General features: G+C 36.8%; 1 protein-coding gene across 5 annotated transcripts in view; it reads right to left on the reverse strand.

The window, feature by feature from the left end:
* Positions 1–21,488, reverse strand: part of PARG (poly(ADP-ribose) glycohydrolase) — a 112,880-nt gene that overhangs the window by 88,706 nt on the left and 2,686 nt on the right. For 4 of the 5 annotated variants that reach the window (XM_089897839.1, XM_089897835.1, XM_089897838.1 and 1 more), the window contains exons 2-7: positions 17,522–17,588; positions 15,943–16,923; positions 14,866–15,053; positions 9,588–9,706; positions 9,371–9,454; positions 4,662–4,736 (exon numbers count right to left, since the gene is read on the reverse strand). In XM_089897839.1, the coding sequence (XP_089753965.1) occupies positions 4,662–4,736; positions 9,371–9,454; positions 9,588–9,706; positions 14,866–15,053; positions 15,943–16,923; positions 17,522–17,559 (1,485 nt within the window). In that variant the 5' untranslated portion in view covers positions 17,560–17,588. The remainder of the gene's footprint in view (positions 1–4,661; positions 4,737–9,370; positions 9,455–9,587; positions 9,707–14,865; positions 15,054–15,942; positions 16,924–17,521; positions 17,589–21,488) is intronic. The other variant, XM_089897837.1, reaches the window with a different exon arrangement.

A 21,488-nucleotide genomic window follows, 5' to 3' on the forward strand; every position in this document is an offset into this window, starting at 1 on the left:
CTGTGAGGGAAATGTACTATTTACCCCCATTTCCCAATGGGGAAACTGATGCGCTGAGAGGATGCCTCAGGTTACCCACCCAGGATCCAAACCCAGGCCATGTGGACCCCTATCTGTGCTCCTAACCACTCTAGAATCCTATCTCTGTGGAATGGACGTGGAGGCACATTGCAAATCTTCCTGATGTTTACGTATGTTCAAACAATGTAATTACAGAAGAAGAGGGAGAAGTGCTACAAGAAAGAGATTTCCAAAGCCCCTGTGTGATGGTTCATTTTGTTTCAACCTGGCTGGGCCACAGTGGCCAGATATTTGATGAGACATTATCCTGGATGTTTCTGTGAGGATGTTTTTGGATGAGATTTACATTTAAATCAACGGACTCTTAGTAAGGCAGACTGCCCTCCATAAGGTGGACGGGCCTCATCCAATCAGTTGAAGGCCTGGACAGAATGAAAGGCTGACCTACCTCAGCCCCAGCAGGCTGCCTCTGGACACCATGTGCAGCATCAGCTCATCCCTGGGTCTCCAGTGCAGCCCACCCTGCAGACTCTAGACTTGCCAGCCCCCATAACTGTGTGAGCCAACTCCTCCTTACAATCTTCCTCTCTCTCTCCCCCACATACATATATAGATGATAGATATATAGATAGGTATATACATATAGATATATAGAGGTATCTCTCTCCCATTGGTGCTGTTTCCCTGACTCACACCTTCCCTCCAGCTCTTGCCCTACGGCGACTGCTGATGGACAGATGGAACAAGGCCTGTCTGGGTTGCTCCTGTTCCCTCCTGTTTGGAGTCTTGAGAGAAAGAACCACAAGAAGCCACTTATTATCAGAACATCATACTCCGAGGTAGCTATTGTTAATCCCATTTTATGGGAAGAAAACTGAGGCTCAGAAAAGCTAAAGAACTTCCCAACAGCTCCCATCAGGCAAGGGACAAAGTGCTTTTATGCTCAAATCTCACATCTTTCCCTAAAGCATATGGCAAGGGCCAAGATAGTGGGTGCGCCTTGGCTCTGCCAGCAACCAAACACAAATGGGGTAAATGCCAGGGAACCTAAGAGTAATTGAGCAGGCACTGAATTAAGACAATATACAGGAATGTATAATTATGGGGCATAGCTCATGTTATGCTATGGAGAAATAGATGATGAGGGCTTCCACAACAGCAAGCAAGAGAAATATTGGAATACAAGGTCTTATCTGATCTAAGAAAACCCTAAATAAATGAAGACCCATACCATCCTTATGGAGAGGAATATATAGTATTATGTAGATGTAAAATCTTTTCCAATTTATCTGCATATTTAATGCAATTCTACTCAAGAGTCCAACAGGATTTTTATGGACCCCAACAGGCTGATTCTAAAATTTATGTGAAAGAATAAAGAATAGCCAGTATACTTGTGAGAAAGAAGACTGATGAGGAGAGGCTCGTTTTACCAGATACCAAGAATTATTATGAAGCTATAGCCATTAAGACATTGTGGCACTATTGCAGTAATAGACAAATTAACCAGAAGAGAATACAAAGCCCTGAAACAGATTGTTGTTTCAGGTGATTGTTTGGGGGTAGCCAAAGTACAAGTAATTTTTATTGTCTTACTTCTTATACTTTCACAACATATCTACAATTCAGATATGTTAATGACAGAAAAAACTTTTTTTTGAAAAGAGGCAAAACAAACTGTTTACAGAGGTAAGAAAGTAACAACATATTTGATTATCATTCCAGAATTTTAAAAGTGATTTCAGATACATTAGTTAGCTAGATCTTTAAAACATGTCATCAAGATGCATAAAGTGGTTATTTTGTCAATTTCACAAATGAGGAAACTAACTGCTGAGGTCATGTGGCTTACCCAAAGTTACAAAGCTTTGAGACTAAGAAACAAAATAGTCATTTCTAATTCTATGCTCTTTTTTCCGCCAGCAGTTCTCAAGGCACGGTCCCTGAAGCAATAGCAGCACCACCTAGGAAACTATTAGAAATGCAAACTCTCAGGTCTCATCCCAGACCCACTGAATCAGAAAACTTGGAGAGGATGGTAGGCAGCTACCTTTTTAATAAGCCCTCCAGGATTCAGATACACAATAAATCTGAGAGCCACTGCTTATATCATGCTGCCTCATGGATACTTTGTGAAATAATCAAAACACTACTGGAAAAAAGGGAGTGGTGGTGTTATTCATAACACTGTCAATTTCATTTTCACATTTTCAGGTTCTTCCTTATTTGTAACTCAAAAATAAGGGTTCACAATAATCTTAATGTTTGATTCCTGACCACGTAATTAAACAACCACTTTCTTCTGGATTACCACCAGCAATCCTAGAGGACAGACTGATCTTCAGTAATGTCACAGGAAATGAAGTAACAAGAACACTGGAACATCACTAGCTAAAAATGCTCAGAGAAGGAAGAGTCTAATTTAGATGTGTTGTGTGTGTGGGCAGGGAGTGGGAGAAGGAATCAGAAACATCAGTTTTTATTAACTCAAACCGTTACTTCTAGATAATATTCTCATGACCTTGGTAACCATGAAAACCAATATGACTGCCTGATCTCCTGTTGAAATCCAGTCCATAACTACTTACAGAGCACACACGATAAATAAGACATTGTATATAGATGCTACAGGAAACACAAAGCTAAGAAAGATACAGTCTCTGCCCCAAGAAACTTTTGACATACCAGTGGATGTCAACATTTCATCTAGAATAAAGCAAAGCAAAGCAAAGCGAGGGAGTGCCACATGATAAATTTTAAAATTTGTCATGGAAATTCAAAGAAAGGTGACATCTCATTTTGGAGGGAGTAGACAGGAAGATGTTAGTCTTGGGAGACAGAACTTCAATACAGAAAAGTGGAGGAAGGGGGCATATCAGTCTCTAATTACAGAGAAAATGAGCAGCAAGTAGGAGGGGAGGGTGTGTGCAGAGGGACATCAGACTGTGATCGCAGGCAATAGTGGAAAGAACACTGATTGGGTTACACTGTCCTACCAGGGACAAACTATGTCACTTTGGCCAAGAAAGTTCATTTCTAAATCATAACTACTCATTTACGATAGGAATAATAATTATTGTCTTATTTATCTCACAGTTATTTATCTGAAAAAAAGACCAGAGAGGGAAAGGCCACAATTAAAAAAAAACATAGGACATGTTTAAAGTTCAATAATTATTCTCTATTAGGTAAGTTAAAGTTGTGTAATATTGAAAATATTTCAACTCAAAATGTTTCCATTTCAAAAGTTACTTTCAGTTTCTAGTATTAGTAAATGAAGCATATATAACATGGATAATTAAACTGTGGGCAGAAAAATCAAATGATAAAAAAACTTTTAAACAGATTGTATATGAAAGTATCTCTTTGGGAAGGCTTACTTACCTAGCAAAAGTATACTGGCAGTTTCTTCTAAGACTAAAAATACATTTATCAAACAATTCAACAATTGCACTCTTGGGGATGTACCCCAGAGAAATAAAAACTTATGTTTATGCAAAACACTGTATACGAAAGTTCACAGCAGCTTTAGTTCTAACAGCTAAAAACTAGAAACAACTCAAATGTCCTGAAATGCATTTACAGTTAAATTATGATACATCAATCTCACAGAACACCACTCTGCAATAAAAAGGAACCAAAAGGCAATGTGAAAAGGTTACAAACCATAACCTTTCTGAAGTAACAAAATTATGCACCGGGATAACAGATTAGTGGTTGCCAGAAGTTAGGAAGGAGTTGGTGTGGCTATAATGGGCAGCACCAGTGAGCACTGTGGTGATGGAACAGTTCTGTATCTTGACTGTGGTGGTGGTTACATGAAGATACAGTTACATAACTACACACACAAATGAGTACAGGTATAACTGGTAAAATCTAAATAAGGTCTCCTGTCAGTTTTCTAGTTTTGATATTGTATTATACTTATTTAAGCAATCAACATTTGGGAAGATAGGATGAAGTGTGCATGGGACCTTCCCTGTACATTTCTTTACAATTTCTTGTGAATCTATCATTATATCAAAATAAAATGTTTTTTTTTTTTTAAAGGTATACTGCCAGTTTTTCAAAATGGATGATACCTATTCTTCTAACAGTACTATCAAAGTGGTATTCTTACCCATTGTTGATAGCATACTAAACTGCTACAGTCCCCTGAGGAAAAATGATTTTACAGCATAAACCCAGGGCCATAAAAGTTTTGTGCCTTTTGACCTAGCCACCTAACTTCTGGGAATCACCTAAAGAAACAATATTAAATTTGGGAAACTATATACATGTATTTATTCACATACATATATAAAGATGTTACTACAGTATAGTTGAGAAGGGAGTAAAACTTATGCAACCTAGATGTCTGAGAATATGGGAATCATTAAATTATCAAAATCTAGACATGAAATACTATGCAGCCACTTTATAATACTGAAAATGGTACAACAATACAACAGAAAATGCATATCATGAGAGACTAAAGCAAAATTCAAAATTAGCTGCATATAAAATAGCAGGAAATATTTCTCACAAAAATAAAAGATGATAATGGTGTTAGTGTGACAGAATTATATATATTTTTCTCAAACTTTTCCATTAGAGCTGTCATATTAGTTTCATAGTTTAAGAAATAAGCATACTTCTACCTTATCCCAGAAATCAACCAAAGCTGTAAAGTCCCATTTCTTAGAATATGCCACATTGTATTTCAGAATAGCATCCTATGGAAAAAGCATAAACAAAATATCATGATATAGTAAAGTGAATTATCTATGAACAGCCTGTCTCCTTTATGAACTATTTCCAGTATATTTCTTAATGTTGGGCAAGCTTCTCCTACCATTAGCTACTCCACGTCAGTAACTATGAACAAAAAGAGCACATACTAATTTATTATTCACTTAAGAAAAATGAGATTAGAAAGCTCAAGTAACAGGGGGAAAAACATAATTAGTCTAAAACATGCTCTCTAAACAGAGGCGATATAATTCAAGTGGACAAAAATTGGATCTTAGGGATAAAAAAAGTAAATATTATAGTGACTTCTGGTCTTCAACAGAGTCACACTACATGTACAGATACACTGCGCATCAGCATTAAGATTTCATTCGGAGAGTAAATTAGGAAAAAATACCTAAAAAGGCTCCCTGGGGAAGAGAGCAATAATGAAAAAAAGACTGAGAAACATTAGCTTAAAGCCTAAAATGGTCTTTTCTCCTTTACTATTAGCTATTTTTATAAGCTATTTTATAAGAAACATTAGCTTAAAGCCTAAAATGGTCTTTTCTCCTTTACTATTAGCTATTTTTATAAGCTACATAAAAATGGTTATCTTTTCCCCATTAGTCCATGTAAATTACGTATTTTTGTAAAAAGTTAGACTAGTGCGCCGTCTGCTGGTGTAATTTTCAACTGTCTGAACAGGCAGTACTTCCTAGTTACCAGAGTGGGGTAGGCATACAACAATCCATTAGTTATGCAAAAAGAACAATTATTTACAATTATATTTTATCTCATCCTTTAAAATTTCTATTTTGATTATCTTTTATAATATATATTAAATTACTAAAGTAATAAATACATAGAATTTATAAAAAACCATTTATGACTGTAATACACACCCCCCAATTTTTTTACTGAAGGCATATTAAGTCTGAAAGATACTGTGTTAGATTATTACTATAAACCTTCCAAATTTCCTCAGAATTGATGAAGTTTTTAAAAATTAACACTCTGCCAAAGAGCTTCCTGAAAAATACTTCATGCCGCATAAATTATTACCAAGCAGCTAGGTTAAATAATGAGCCAACAAAATGTCTTTTATCTACTTGGAATAAGAAGATACCCAAGTTCCGGGGCTTCCCTGGTGGTGCAGTGGTTGAGAATCCACCTGCCAATGCAGGGGGCACGGGTTCAAGCCCTGGTCTGGGAAGATCCCACATGCCGCAGAGCAACTAAGCCCATGCACCACAATTACTGAGCCTGCACTCTAGAGCCTGCGAGCCACAACTACTGAGCCCACGTGCCACAACTACTGAAGCCCGCGCACCTAGAGCCTGTGCTGTGCAACATGAGAAGCCACCGCAATGAGAAGCCCACGCACCGCAAGAAAGAATAGCCCCCCCTCGCCACAACTAGAGAAAGCCCGCGTGCAGCAGCAAAGACCCAACGCAGCCAAAAATAAATAAATTTATAAAAAAAATAGCAATGTCTATCAACGGGTGAATGGACAAACAATGCTTATACTGGAAAAAGCTACTAATACATTCAACAACACGGATGAAACTCAAAGATCTTCACCTAAGTGCAAGAAGCCAGACACACTAGCATACATAATACATGATTCCATTCACATAAAATGTAAACCGATCTATAGTTTAAAAAAAAAGGAAAAAGAAGAAGCAGATCAATAGTTGCCTGGGGCCAGTACAGAAAGAGGAAACTGACCGCAAATGAGTAAGAAGAATCTTTGCAGGGTGACAGGAATGTTCTGTATCTTTACTGTAGTGGGGGCTTCAAGTGTATATGCAAATGTCAAACCTCATCAAATTACATTCTTTAAACGGATGTACTTTCTTATATGTAAGTTATTCCTCAAAGTTGGTAAGGAAAAACATTCTAAATAGCATTTATGCTCTAATTCTTTAATGGAGTTGTGTGATTAGCATTAACTCCTAACTAATATTTACTTTTACTTAAGTCTTCAAGTCTTAGAAGTAGTCCACCATGAGATCTCCTATCACCAGAAAAGCTGGATGCTACTCTATACAGTATTCTTAGCTGAGTAACTTTTTTTCAGTTCATAATTCATAATAAGCACAATGAGTTAAAGCAGAAAGCAGTCCATTCTTTACAAATTACCAGACACATTATTCATAGAAATATTACAGTGTAGATCAACTTTTGAGGACACTGTTCCTTTTTTACATTTTTAACATCTCTAATCCCTCTTAATTCAACATCAAATGGCATAAAAACAGCAAAAATATTATTATATTCAGTAAGAGGGATTTAATGTTTCCCCATCCCTCTCATAGTCTTCTTTCAGCAAAGGAAACAATTACCATAAACAGGAGAAAATCTCGGTGGATTACTGTTCTGTTGAATCTACCATAAAATAAACAAGAAAGGGAAATTCAGATTAAAGCAATTACCCCTTCCTAAGGTAATCATGGCGCACTAAGGAATCGCTAACAGAGGCAAGCAGCAATGTAATTTAGAACACTATGATTATTCTGCATTTGTGTTTAAAGAAAAAATATGTAAATTCTTAAATAATCCTGTTTGTAAGGCCCTAAGTCAGTGTTTTTCAAATGGAGTCTGGATAGTATTCTTGATTGGCCTGCTTGTGTTTATGAGTATATAATTGTGGTTTGGGAATGAATACAAAGGCCAAAAAACAACACACTGTAGAAATGAAAGATGGTGCTTCAAATACATAAAAATGGTGGAGAGAGAGAGCGATCCTAAGATGCACTGCAGTATAGGAATGCCAAAGTCATAAAAACCTGGACCAAAGTGGTCACCATCATACTTATTCACAAGCTGATGTTCTGCATACGGATCCCATCTTTGCCTCTACCAACATCCACCAACTGTTTGTGATTGGTTAAAAAAAAAAAAAAAAGTAGTAAATACAAAACAAAGAATGTTCTCTTTATACAGTATTTTTTTAAAGTTTCTCAGCATACTATTTTAAGGCTCAGATCAGTGTTTAAAAATCTGTGCAAAAAGGAAATGCTGATTACAAATTGTTTTGACTGTGATAATGAACACAACTCAAATCATGGGTCATAATGCTTAAAATGGAAAAACATCAAATTGATAAAGCTGGATACTATAAAGAGTTTATATTTAGCTTTACGTTTGTACATACGTAATTAAAATATTAACAATAAGTAAAGTCTGGCAGACCCTGAGAATTCCTCCCATTTAAAAGAAGTAATTACAAGATTGAGAAACACTGTCCCTAAGAAATAAAATTTTCAAAATATATTATGGTACAACTTAGCACTGTTTTTCATGTTAAGGAAAAAAAGAGCTAAGAAAAAAAAAGGAGCTACAGGAAAGGTATAGAAAGTTTAAGAATAACTTGTAAGTATGTAACAAGGAAGAGCCAAATCTGACTACCTGTTTCTTTTACTTTAACCTTTGCTTTCCAGCTGCTTTTGTTCACTAAAAGGATACTGTCTATCCATAATGGCTGGCTCAGGGAACTGTGCCCCTCTGCCTGAATGTCAAACCAAAGTGCCTTTGTTCAGGGAAGCATCCTGACCCTGTCCACCTGTGAATGTCTGCAAGAAAGAAGAAATTAACACATCTCCTCCCCAAGGCTGGCCATTCCAGGGGATATTTGCAAAACTTATGGCCTTTTTACTTTACTTCCTCATCTCCTCCCCTTCTCTGTTCTATAAAAGAAACTGACATCCAAACCCCCATAAGATAGTTTTTTTGGAGACGGTAGTCCGCCATCTTCTTGGTATGCCGGCTTTCCGAATAATTCTGAATAAAGTTATATTCCTTGCCTCAACACCTGTCTCCTGATTTATTTGCCTGTCATAAGGCGAGCAGAGTGAGCTTGGACTCGTTAACAATAAATAAATGAAAAAAACAGTATTAAACCTGAGAAACTGTACACAACAAATTAAGTCTCTCAAATAAAATGAAACCCATTTTCACAGAAGTATAAAAAAATCTGTTTATAGTTACAAAAACTTTAAAAGTTTATATAAGGCTATAGTGCCAAAAATAAACATATACTCTCACTCATATTTTAAATATTAGAAAAAACTATCTAATGGTTGCCCTTACAATCTTGAACGAAATATTTTTTAAATCAAAAATTGAATTATTGCCAAAATATAAGATTAATAAATTATGAAACTGCTAGAAGCTATATTAAGAGCAATAAAAAGTAGAATGCTTAATGTATACTTTAATCATTAGGAAACTCAGCTTCCCTTTGGGCAAACAATGCTGAAGTCATAATTCTTCCCTGATTTACTTTTAAAGACATTTCAGAAGTATGATAATTCCAAAACAAAAATAAAAGAGAAGCCAGGACCAAAGGAAACTGGATGGGCAATCAAGAAACAGAAGTCTTATTCCTGGTTCTCCAAATTATTCTGTGTGGCTCCAGGCAAGTAATTTACAACTCTCAATTCTACTCATTTCCTAGTGATGGAGTGTAAACCAAGAATGTCTCTAAAGAGAGTTCCTCAGGAAGCAAGCACTTACCATATAAATAATGCTGTTACCTGAGTCTATTAAAGACCAAAAAATGTCTCTGAGGGAGGACACCAGGGCCCACCTCTAAGAACTACATGTAAGAGACAAGAATAGCAAAAGAACACACCTTCAGGTTTTGGGGTCGACTGAATTTGTTGAGAAGTGCAGTCTGAATGAGCTCCCACCGGCTCCCTGCAGTTCGCTCACCATTCTTTAAGGAAAAGAAAAACATGAGGAAACTATTCCAAGTTCTTTTACATGGCAGAATCAGAAGACAAACAGCAAGTATTAAAATACCTTTCAGAGACTAAAAGAACATCAGTTCTGTTCAGTTTTGTTCTTACCTCATCTTCCACCGGGTACAAGTTTTGTTCTGAACAAGGCATCTTAACATGCTTGTTGTCCCACAAATCTTTAAAATGTGTTGGGAAAGGTTTAGGAACTTCTCCTGCTCGCAGAAGATCTACCTGAAATACAAGAAAACTGTAAGTGCATAAAAACTAGGCATATCTCTTGTACAAAATAATCCAAAGAAAGCAGCCAAAGCAAATGTTATAAAATACAGACCAGCTCCTAGGCAAGAAATCTCATGTCTTTTTCAGTTGTTCCCCTCCTTACCTCCAGTTAATCAGTTTCCAAGTCACCATGTTCTCGCATTCTATCTTCATCCCATCCAGCCCCCACCGCCACCCCCGGTCCTCATTATTCATTGCCTGAATTTCTGGTAACAGCTTTCTATCCTCCCTAACTCCAACAACTCCCAGACACATTCATCCCCCATAAAACCCTTATCCCCACTTGGGAATAACAGTATGTTTCTAAAGTATCCCCAAGCTTCTAATCCTATAATGGCTCCCCTCTGCCTATACTTTGATTCTAATGATTCCAGTTTTTAACATTCTCTCTTACTGCAAACACTATCTGGGTAAACATCTATTCTGACCTTCAAGACTCAGCTCAATCTTCATTTCCTCTAAGAAGTCTTTAAAAACTTTCTAATAGGCAGTAAGTGTATTCTCTCTTGTTTTATTAGATCATTATCATACTAGAGCACACTTTTTTCCCTTCCCCCACTAGACTCTAAACTTCTTGAGAAGAGTAATTATATTAACTTTGTATTTTGAATATTTACAACAGAGCCTGACATGTGTGTTTCTAATACATATAAGTGTTTACGTACATACAGTTGACCCTTCAACAACATGGGTTTGAACTGCATGGGTCCACTTATACAACGATCTTTTTCAATGAATACGTACTACAGTACCACACAATCAGCAGTTGACTGAATGTGTGGATGTGGAATGTCGGATATAGAGGGCCAACTGTAAAGTTATACTTGGATTTTGGACTGCCCAGAGGGTTGGCACCCCTAACCCTCGAGTTGTTCAAGGGTCAACTGTATATGTAAATATACACATATATGTATATGCATGTATATGTATGCATATATATACACATGCTACTTATAATAAGCATTAAGTAAATGTTTAAGGAAAAAGATACTTTACAACAAAATAGCTTTACATTTTGCCTAATCTGGACATTTCATATAAATGAAATCATACAAAATGTGACCTTTTGTGCACGGACTCCCACTTAGCATAAGGTTTTCAAGGTTCATCCATGCTATAGCATAAATCAGAATTTCACTGTAGATCATCAAATAATCACATAAATAAATAAAAAATTTCAACTGTAAGATGCTATAAATGAGAGGTTCATAGTGTCATAAGAACCTTTCTAGACAATTTTAACTTATCTGGTAAGCTTAGGGAAGGCTTTGAGGAAGTAGCAATTGAGCTCAACTCCAAAGGATAAAAAGAAGTAGGAAAAGGCGGAAGAAACAAGAAAAGGGAACAGCCTTGAAAAGGGAAAGCTGCTGTCAAATAGGCAGCTTCATTAAAAGTATGCAACCCAAGATAAATAAATTTATAGGCCATTTATATAGATAACCATTAAAACCATGAGTGTGTATAAGACTACCCTGAGAGAGAAGGAGAAGAGGACCTATGAAAAAGCTTCGGGGAACTCCAACGACGTTTAAGGGCCACATATAGAAAAAAAGCTAAAAGGAAAAAAAGTGGCTTAAAGAGGTAGGAAGAAAATCACGGTTATATGGTGCCAAGGAATCCAAAGGATAAGAATATTCCAAGGAGGAAAGAATAAAGAATGGTCAAAAGTGGCTGAGTCACCAATCATGCCAAAAGTATTTTCACCTCCATATGAGGATCCCAAAAGTGATTCTGTAAAGATGTTCCATGTAATCTGAGGTGACAAAAACAGGTACCAGGAGAGGTTCACACATAGGGGAACATATATATAAGGATATGCTTTGGATGTCTGTCTGTCTAAATGTGTGTGTGCATGTGCGTAGTGCATGCACCTACATGTGTTTGCCTTATGTGTGTACATGTTGGTGTGTGAATGTGTGTGCGCATGTGTGCGTTTACAGATAATCAAGCACTATTATGTCCATGCAATTTCAGATTGCCTGACATTTCTAACGCTGAATATCAGCTTTACTTTATTACTTCAAATTCTGTAACCATTAATATCTGGCATCTCAGAAATGTAATTAAGGACTGTCTATTTAATAACTAACTATTAATTATACATATATCATATTACCATATTCAGGAAAAAGAATCTAGAAGAAAATACACCAAACTGTTAAACTCTCTGGGAATAGGACTGAGAGACACTTGGGTTTTCTGAGGTATACACTTTCACATAACGGTTGCTTTTTTTTTTTCCCATTGAGCCTATATTACTTTTGTAATGAAATAAAACTTTTATAAATTCGTTGGATATCTAACAATAAATAAACAGTAGTTACAGAGATTAGGTAATGATGGTATAAGATGCTTCAGGTTTTCTTTGTGGGTAGTGGGAGAAAGGAAGCAGGAAAAGTCAAAATATCACTTACTTCCCCCGATCAACCTTTTCTCCAAATCTTCACCATTAACATCTTGTCAGTCATCCAAGTCTTTTCTTAATTTTACACACACTATCAATGCCTCCTTTTCCCTTATCACCCATACTTAAGAATTCACCATGTCCTATCAATATTACCACAAAACAATGCAACCATTTATTCTTTTTTATTCCCACGGTTATTACCCTGTCTCAGTTATTTCCAAACTTTTTTAAAAATTTTTTCTTATTTTTTTTCAAACTTTTTAAAATAGCAAAACTCTTTTTTCCCTAAGAAATGTGATACAAAATCATTATATTTAAACATAAGCTATTTAAATAAATATAATTTTTACAGTAACTTTACATATTCTAACATCAATAGCAATGAGGTTATTTTAAGGACTATAAACTCTGAAATCAGGAGTTAGAGGTGACAGCTAAAGCTTACCTCAACCTACTATTTATCTCTCTTATCCAGTATTAAGAAAATCCTATTCACACACCAAAATAGTTGCAAATGGTAACCTTTTTTAACTGATATTTTGATGCTTAAGGAAATTCTTCAAACAGCAGTGGCAAGAGAACCTTGATTCTATGATCTGCATAAAAATGAGTTCTCCTGGTAAAATCTGCTGGTTAAAATATGGTACTAAGCATTTTAAAATTTGAGTGCATTTGTTAGTTCTTTTACTACAGGTTTTTCATAGCTAAAAATATAATTTAGAAAAGAAACGAGAGTCAATTTCAAAAGAACCCCTGAATCACTTCCATGCAGCACAATTTGATAATTATTGTTTTAGTTTTCATCTCTTACCTGAGCTCTTACATTACCTTCCCGTTTCCAATGTATCCTCACTTCAGTTTTCCTTACTTATACCTGTCTGATCAATCTTGCTATACATACAGTACAACTATTGTCTACACAGACATTTTAATGAGTTCCAATTCCTATAGACTCAAGTCCAGTTCCTGGCACCTGAAGCCCTCTACAATATGGACTCAATCCACTTTTCAAGTCTTCTCTTCCACCATTTCCCATCCAAATTCTCAGTTCTAGCAAATCAATTGTTTTTCATTTCTAAAACAAATAATTTTTAACCACACAGCCTTTTCCTATACAGATTATGTATATGTCTGGAATTCCCTTGCCTTACTAAATTAACTCCACCTCAGAAATTTCTGCTCATCTTTAGGAGCTCAGTCCAACCCCACCACCCTGCTCAATGTTGCTGCTACCTAACTATGTTAATAAATTCTATACTTCAAAATATTTAATCACATGTAGACTAAGTTGTACAAGAAAAGGGATTTTTTTTAAGTAGCCCCTGTGAAATCTAATACAGCATCTGACTAATAAATGGGATGAATATTTAATCCTCTATGGGTTTTGTTTGCTTGTTTGTTTTGGCCACGCCACACAGCTTGTAGGATCTTAGTTCCCTGACCAGGGATCAAACCCAGGCCCACAGCGGTGAAAGCGCTGAGTCCTAACCATCCTAACCACTGGACCACCAGAGAATTCCCAAGAGATGAATATTTAAAACTATTCTATGAGTGGTAGAAATCTTCTAAAATTGGATTATGGTGATGGTTGCCTAAGTCAGTATATGGGCTTCCCTGGTGGCACAGTGGTTAAGAATCCGCCTGCCAATGCAGGAGGGACAGGGGTTCGAGCCCTGGTCTGGGAAGATCCACATGCCACGGAGCAACTAAACCCGTGCACCAAAACTACTGAGCCTGAGCTCTAGAGCCCACGAGCCACAACTACTGAGCCCCTGTGCCACAACTACTAGAGCCCGTGCACCTAGAGCCCGTGCTCCGCAACAAGAGAAGCCACTGCAATGAGAAGCCTGAGCACCACGACAAATAGTAGCCCCCGCTCACTGCAACTAGAGAAAGCCCACGCAAAGCAACAAAGACCCAACACAGCCAAAAATAAATAAATAAAAAAATTTTTTTAATTAACTAAATATCACTGAATTGAGTACTTAAAATGGGTTAATTTTATATACCTCAATAAAGTTGTTGCTGTTGTTGTTTTAAAAAAAAGAACCCATGGACAGTGTGAAAGAGGCTACCAGGGGTTAGTTAGGTATGGGAAGTTATGTTTAGTAGGCAGAGTTTCTGTGTGGGAAGATGAAAAATTTCTGGAAATGAATAGTGGTAATGGTTGCACAACACTGTGAATGGACTGAATGCCAATGAAATGTACACTTAAAAATGGTTAAGATGGTATATGTATAACCACAATTTTTTTAAATAAGGTTTTAAAAATGTTGAGTTTGAGATACCTGTGGGACAGTGAGGGAGATGTCTAGAAGAATCTAAAGCTCAGAAAAGAGGGTAAAACTGAAGAATGATTTGAGGATATTGAACGACATACAACTTTGAATTTTAGTACCTAACATGTAGTGGGTACTCAATAAATATTGTCAATTGAATTTTTTTTAAATCCAATAAATTTTCTTAAAAATACAGAAAATTTCAATTTTCTCACCAGCTAACAATGATTCCTCTTATGGATTTGTTAAGTACCGTGTTAAGTAAGCTATTGTTATATTTCTCCATCCTGTAGAATTCTCAGTACTTTATATATGCAGAAAAGAGAAGCACTTTCTATGCTTTGGTCTGTTTTTCACATTTGTAAGTATCAGAATAAATTAAGACTTAGTATCTTCTCTCTTTATAGGTAAGAGGTAACACCTACCCGAATAGTCACTGTGTGATTGGCAGATGGTCTCAAGGGAGGCAGCCGGACCCCACACCTTGGCATTCTTCTCATCTCCTCAATAGGAGTTCCAAGCCATTTCTTATCTGGACAAAGGTGAGGTGGAATGTATTTAGGGATCTTCCTTTCTGTTCTTTGATGTTTGATTTCACATTGTTCTTTTCTAAGATCAAAACAAATGTAATCAGTCACAAACCACTTACCGTTTAAATTTACTTAGATACACAAGTGAAAAAACTTACCCAGAACGTTATTGTTTAAAATGTGCCAAACTTGCTCTTTCTCCTTTGTATTTAGAAAACAAAACAAAACAAAACAACAAAAATACCTTATAAGGTTTACAGTAAAACCCGAGAGCTTATTTTCAATAGTCTGTGGAAGGAATTTCCAAACACACGTAAACCACCTTCTGAAAAAAGGGACCGTGTAAAAATATATACACTGCCAAATGAGTCATGATTCACAGTATCAGCTACTTCTCAGGACTCTAGACAGTAATTTGCAATGAAGTGAACTTACTATGGCACGCTTGCCATAAAGGTCGCAAGAATTACAGAGTAGGCTTTAAGATATCATATGGGATAATTGCATAAATAAATTTTTTACATTTACATTTTTTTGGTAATCAGACCGGGATTTAAATCCCAGCTTTACTACCCACAAGTTACATAATTTCAGTGAATTCTCTAACCCAAATCTCAATTTTCTCATTTGTGAAGTGAGTACAATAACACCTGCCTGCCTGTTAGAGCATTAGAGAAGGTGCATGTACAATGGCCTAAAAAAACAGGAGTTACTATCATATTTATGTTCTAATAATTCCCATAAATCTCAGGAGGAAGTTCATGAAACTAAAGTCTGATTATTTATTTACTTCTTGTTTTCTGTTTCTGGGATTTTTAGAATTTAACATTTTGAACGTAGGTTTAAATTTAGCATAAATAGTTAACAAGAAAGACAATTATTTCTTTGCTTCAGTGTAAACCATACCCCCCTTACAAAATTATAAAACATGTTACACTACTGAAGATACTCTTGATGGCAAAAATTACCTTTTGTCCTCTGCTTTTGGCATTCTCATGAAATGATCTGTGATTTTAGAATCCTTTTTCCCATGTTGCTTAGAATTTCTGCCCTCTACATTCAGGCTAGAAGTACATCCAGGTAGTTTGACATTTAAATCATTCATTCCAGCATGACTCTCTCCTTCAAATTGGAAATGTAATCGAATCTCACCTCCCTTAGCAGAGGACCGTTTCCTCAATTCAGTGTCAGCTTCTCTTACTTGGAACCTTGAAGGTTTATTTGCTGTTTGGGCGGAACTATCTTCCTGTTCATCAAAACCTGGACTTGTCTCTTCATCTGCTTCTGAGTCCTGACAACTATTTTTGGAATTATCTACATCCATTGGTGACTCGGGTTCACTTTCTTTCTCAAATGCAAGAGAATTTCCTAGGCTACTTTCTTGTCTACTCAATTTGTTGGCATTTTTCAGTCCAGTACCAACATCCTCAGAGCCGATATCTGACAAGGGGCTCTCTGGCACCACGTCTGTCTCTTCCTGCCGACACCCTGCACAGTCTTCGGCGGGATGGCAAGCCTTGCTACACTTCTGGTGGCTTCTGGCTTCTACACCCTGTTCATCTTCTGTTGTCTGTTTTGCATTCGCAAGCTTTATAGGTGTCAAAAATTGTTGATTATCTCTACTCTCCTCACTATTTGTGTCGCTGTGATCATCATTTTGGGGTGACTGATCAATGTTAGCATTACTGAACTGCTCTGGTACCAGAGTTACTACTGGAGGTTCACTTTCCAAAAGTCGCTCTGAATGTTTCCCTTCCTTTTGCCACTTACAGATAGCTGCAGTCTGATGCTGGTTCAAATACTGTGTACTTTTTTCAACTGGTGATTTATCAAAACCTAGCTGAGAAACATTTTCTAATTTTTCCATGTTATGTTGATAAAAGTTATCTTTCTGTACAGAACTCATCATGGATTCTTCTCTTGTATTGTTGTTTTCTTTACTATGCAAACTACAAAAGAATAGAAAGAATGATACAACAGAAAGAATTTATGATGCAAAAATGTCACTTACCTGAACACACTCCTACAATGTCACAGCATTAATTAAACTACTTGTGATTACCTGAGCATACAGCATGCTCTTTCATGGGTCCATGTCTTTGCACATATGCCTATAATGCCCTTTCCCCAATTGTGTGCCTGGCAAACACCTGCCACAGTGCAGTGTTAAACTTCACTCACCTCCTGTGCAGTCTTTCCTGTAAAGGTAAAGCTGATTGTCTGTTTTATATGCTAACCACCACTGTACCTTGTTTAAATCTTTACTGTTGCATTGATCACACCATGTAATCATCACGTGTTTTGGTGTCTGTCAGCATCACTACACTATAAGTATCTTAAAGACAGAGACTATTCCTCTTTCATCTCTGTATCTCAAGTATATTGGACCATCCCTGGCACATAGGAGACTCTAAAAAATTATCATTTATTAAATGAAATGTAGATAAAGAAAAATGGGAAAGCAAAAAGAAGAGAAAACAGCATGAAGCACAATAAAACATCCATATATCATGTTATTCATTTCTCTATATAGGCATGGCTCTTTACCTTTCTGATTCAGCTGTCTTGAGTCCTTTCGTGTCCATCCAACTGGTAATAGTCTTCTGTTTGAAAACTGTAAAAAAAAAAAAAAAAAAAAAAAATTAATGTATGTGCATGCATACCTTCAAAGAGAAAATACCTATAGCAGCATATATGCATGGAAGGCATTATGACAGGTTCTGTGGATTAAACAACGATTAATCACTCCTTCCCCACTCAGGCAATGGGAGATAATACATTTGGCATAGAAGAGAAAGTGACCAGACCCTAAAAGAATTGGTATGGCCTAATGGATGAGAGTACATGCTCTGAAATCAGATTACCTAGATCCAAATCCTGGCTCTCCTACTGGATTCCTGTATGACTTTGTGAAGAGCCATTTCTCTGTGTCTCTGATTCCTTATTAGTAAACATGCAAATTAATAGTATCTCTCCTGGGGTTATTGTGAGGTTTAAATTAAATAATAACCATTGCAAAGTGTTTAGGGCACTATCTGATATATGTTCAGTAAATATTAGTTCTTAATTATCATTAGTATCAAAAGAGATGCTGAGGGAGTTCCCTGGTGGTCTAGTGATTAGGATTTGGTGTTTTCACTGCCATGGCCCAGGTTTAATCCCTGGTCGGGGAACTGAGACCCTGCAAGCTGTGCGGCACGGCCAAAATAATAATAATAATAAATTTAAAAAATAAAATAAATTAAAAAGATCCTGATAAGAAATTAAGATATTTCTGAGGAAAAGACTACTTTAGGGAACTGAAGTAAATGGGATCATCTGATAAGTAGTGCTTGAATTGTGTCTTGAAGAATAAACATGTCATCACATAAAGGGAAAATCAGAAGCAACGGAACCAATGGCAGAAAAATATAAAGAAAGCAACAGAAAATATGGCTGAAAAGTCAGCTAGGGCCATATCATAGAGATCCCCGAATAATCCACAAAGAGAGGTACAAAAAAGTGTCAAAAGTCACACTCAGAGTTATAATGCCAGAGTTCAAATCTAGAAGGCTCCAAGTCAGGCAGGATACATAGCCTGGAGGGCAGATGTGAAGGGGCAGGAAAGGAACAGCCTGTCAGTAGAAGCGAGTGAGGAAGGTATTGGTCTAGGTCAGTGGTTCCCAAACCATCTGAATCATCAGGAGGCTGACAACAAATGGATCCAAGGGCCACACCTAGACCTTCTGAATCAAAATCTATATGTGATGATGGAGGTATGAGGGAAGCTGGAATCTGTATTTTTTTTTCAAAAAATGATTTTGATGATCAGCAAGGTTGAAGAACTACTGGTCAAGATCTAAAAATAGCCCTTGTAAGGACAGAGAATAAAAAGTTGAGAAGTGAGAGTCATTACAGACTTCACAATGATAGAAGAAGTTAAAGGTGACACTAAGCTTTAATGCTTGAGACTTGAAAGATGATGACAACATTAAATAGAAATGCAGAATATAAAAGAACTGGATTTAGGGGAAAAATATGATTGGGTCAATACTGAACACACTAAATTTGAAATGCCAGAAAGATAACTAGACAGAAATGACCAGCAGACAGTAGCAAAAGTAGAACTGATGGTTCAGTAAGGGACATGTAACATAAATAAATTCAAGCCACAATTTATATAAACATTAGAAATTTAAGCATACTTTCAAAATTTAATGTACTGCATATGGATTACATGTATATAATATTTTAGTATAAGAAAATCTTGAACATTCTCAACCACTGTCTAAATTGCAATGTAAGAATCTAGGTACCTTAGGTCATAAACTCCTCTTATTTACCTATGTCCCCTCAAACACCATAACATGAGATACCATCCCAAATATATGAAAATCAACAATTTATTTACCACTGCATTTGAGTGCCATATAATTTATACTTTCCACAAAATCTTTTATTAGCATTTTTAAAATCATTTCTTTCACAAAAATATATATATACATTTGATATTTCTTGTTAAACACCACTACTTTCGTGACTTTATTAAGTTACTACTTCTGCAGCAAATCAGGCTTCAGAGAAAAAATTAGATTCAGTCACAAGGGAGTAAGAGGATGATCCACTTGGTTCTGAGACTTTTTCTACAGTTCCATCTTCTCTATTTAATTTCCTTATATCAAACACAGCAAGTATAGAAAATCCTCAAAGTACAAATTAGCAATGAGCCAAAAAATTCATTTTTGGGGTCAGTGTAGAATTTAAAATACCTTTTTCCATAAATGTAAAGATTCAATGGTATGCAATGGCTAGGTTCCTATAACACACATGGCACTATGATGACAAGTCCACAGAACCTAAAGAGTGCATGCATCATTTTCTAAAAAACTAGGAAGAGTGTTCCAGTGCAGTTGAAGGAGAGGTCTCCCTCCTGCAGCTCTGATGCTGAGAATGTGTTCTCTCTCTAGCTTCAGGCTTCCTATCATAATCCTGAAGCCTGAGAACAGGGTGAAGGAGGAGAAGCAAGAGGTGAGGAACTGACATTTCCTGCTAATAAAATGGTCTTCAGTCCTTCTGATGGCCCCAGAGAAAGGACAGCCTACTTCTCTTTCCAATACCACTACTTCTGGCTTCAAAAGGTTTCTTTCACAACACATCACAGGACTGTATCAGTTGTACCCCTCTTAATTCTGAAGTAAGCATAAAATGATGTGTCCTGGGTTCTGTGGAATTTCTTTTAACTAGAAGTAATCACAGCAAACAAAAAGGGAGGCAATAGAAGGTGATGAAATATCAATAGTTACGAGATCTGGAGTCAAACAAAATCCTGGGCTGAGCTCTTTGCTCAGTCACTTACTAGCATGTACTTCCATTTCTTTAAGCCTTTATTTCACCTGCAAAATGGGGTTAACAATACCTATTTCCAAGGCTTATGTGGATCAATGAGAGAAAATATTGTGCCAGTCTCACAAAGCAGAAACTCAACAAATGTATTCTCTAACATTTCCACCCAATCTCATTTTTCACTGAGATCAGTAGTTCTCCAACTTTACTCTGACTTCACACCATTTACATAATCTCATAAGTAACCTCACTCAGTAACCAGCAAATTTCAATTAGCAAATCATTCAATTAGGTGCTAGAGATACCAGCGAAAGGCACAAAATGCAGTAAAATTCACCTGCATTTAAAGGAACACCCAGACCTTCACAAAAAGCCTCTTTCCTCCAGCAGCAGCAAGGTAAGGCATAGGAAGGAAGGGTGTGGTGAGACCTAAGAGCAATGGACAGTGGGAGAGTTTTGAGGTGAGGAAAGAGGTTTGAAGGTGCTTTTGACAGCACTGAGGCTGAAAGAATGATAAGGGGGATGGGGGACAAGGCAGCTCTAGCCTCCCACCCACCCACCACTGACCTACACTTGGACCATCCCTGGAGCGAGGAGAGAAACTCTAGGTAGTTATAACAGGTAGAAAAGGGGAGCTCCTACAGCAACACAACTGGATAAACCATTCCCCATCAGAGTGTGAATAGCATGCTGAGTTCTGCCTATATGCAGATTTGCAGATTTCAATCAGTATAAGAAATATGCCCAGGAAGATAAATAACACAAAATTTAAAGATACTGAATATCCATTTCCCTATCTCACTTCTCCTAGGATAACTATATATATACATTTTAAATATCAAGTTCCTAAAAGAATGCCAAAATCTCAAACAATAGATTTTGACACAAGTTTAGATTTTGAACATTTTGTAAATTGGTGTCCTGTGCCAGGTATACAGAAAACATTTACACACATGCACAAGTACAGCCCAAGTATTAATTCACTCCCTCTTCTGCGGAAAATCAGGAGATCCAATTAGTGAGGACTGACAGCACCCCCAACTCACTCCTTCTCCTTTACATGCAGATAAAGTTAATAGGACCACAAATTAGCCTGTCACAGAAGTCAGATACAGTACTTGGAGGTCACCCTTAGTTCCCCTCCCCTCCACTCTCCTTCAACAAGTTCTCTGAAATCTACATCCTAAATCTT

Source organism: Delphinapterus leucas, chromosome 16 (assembly GCF_059928025.1).
Source record: "Delphinapterus leucas isolate spDelLeu-1000000601 "Yukka" chromosome 16, BTC_Dleu_Yukka2, whole genome shotgun sequence".
In the NCBI taxonomy this organism is placed as follows: domain Eukaryota; kingdom Metazoa; phylum Chordata; class Mammalia; order Artiodactyla; family Monodontidae; genus Delphinapterus; species Delphinapterus leucas.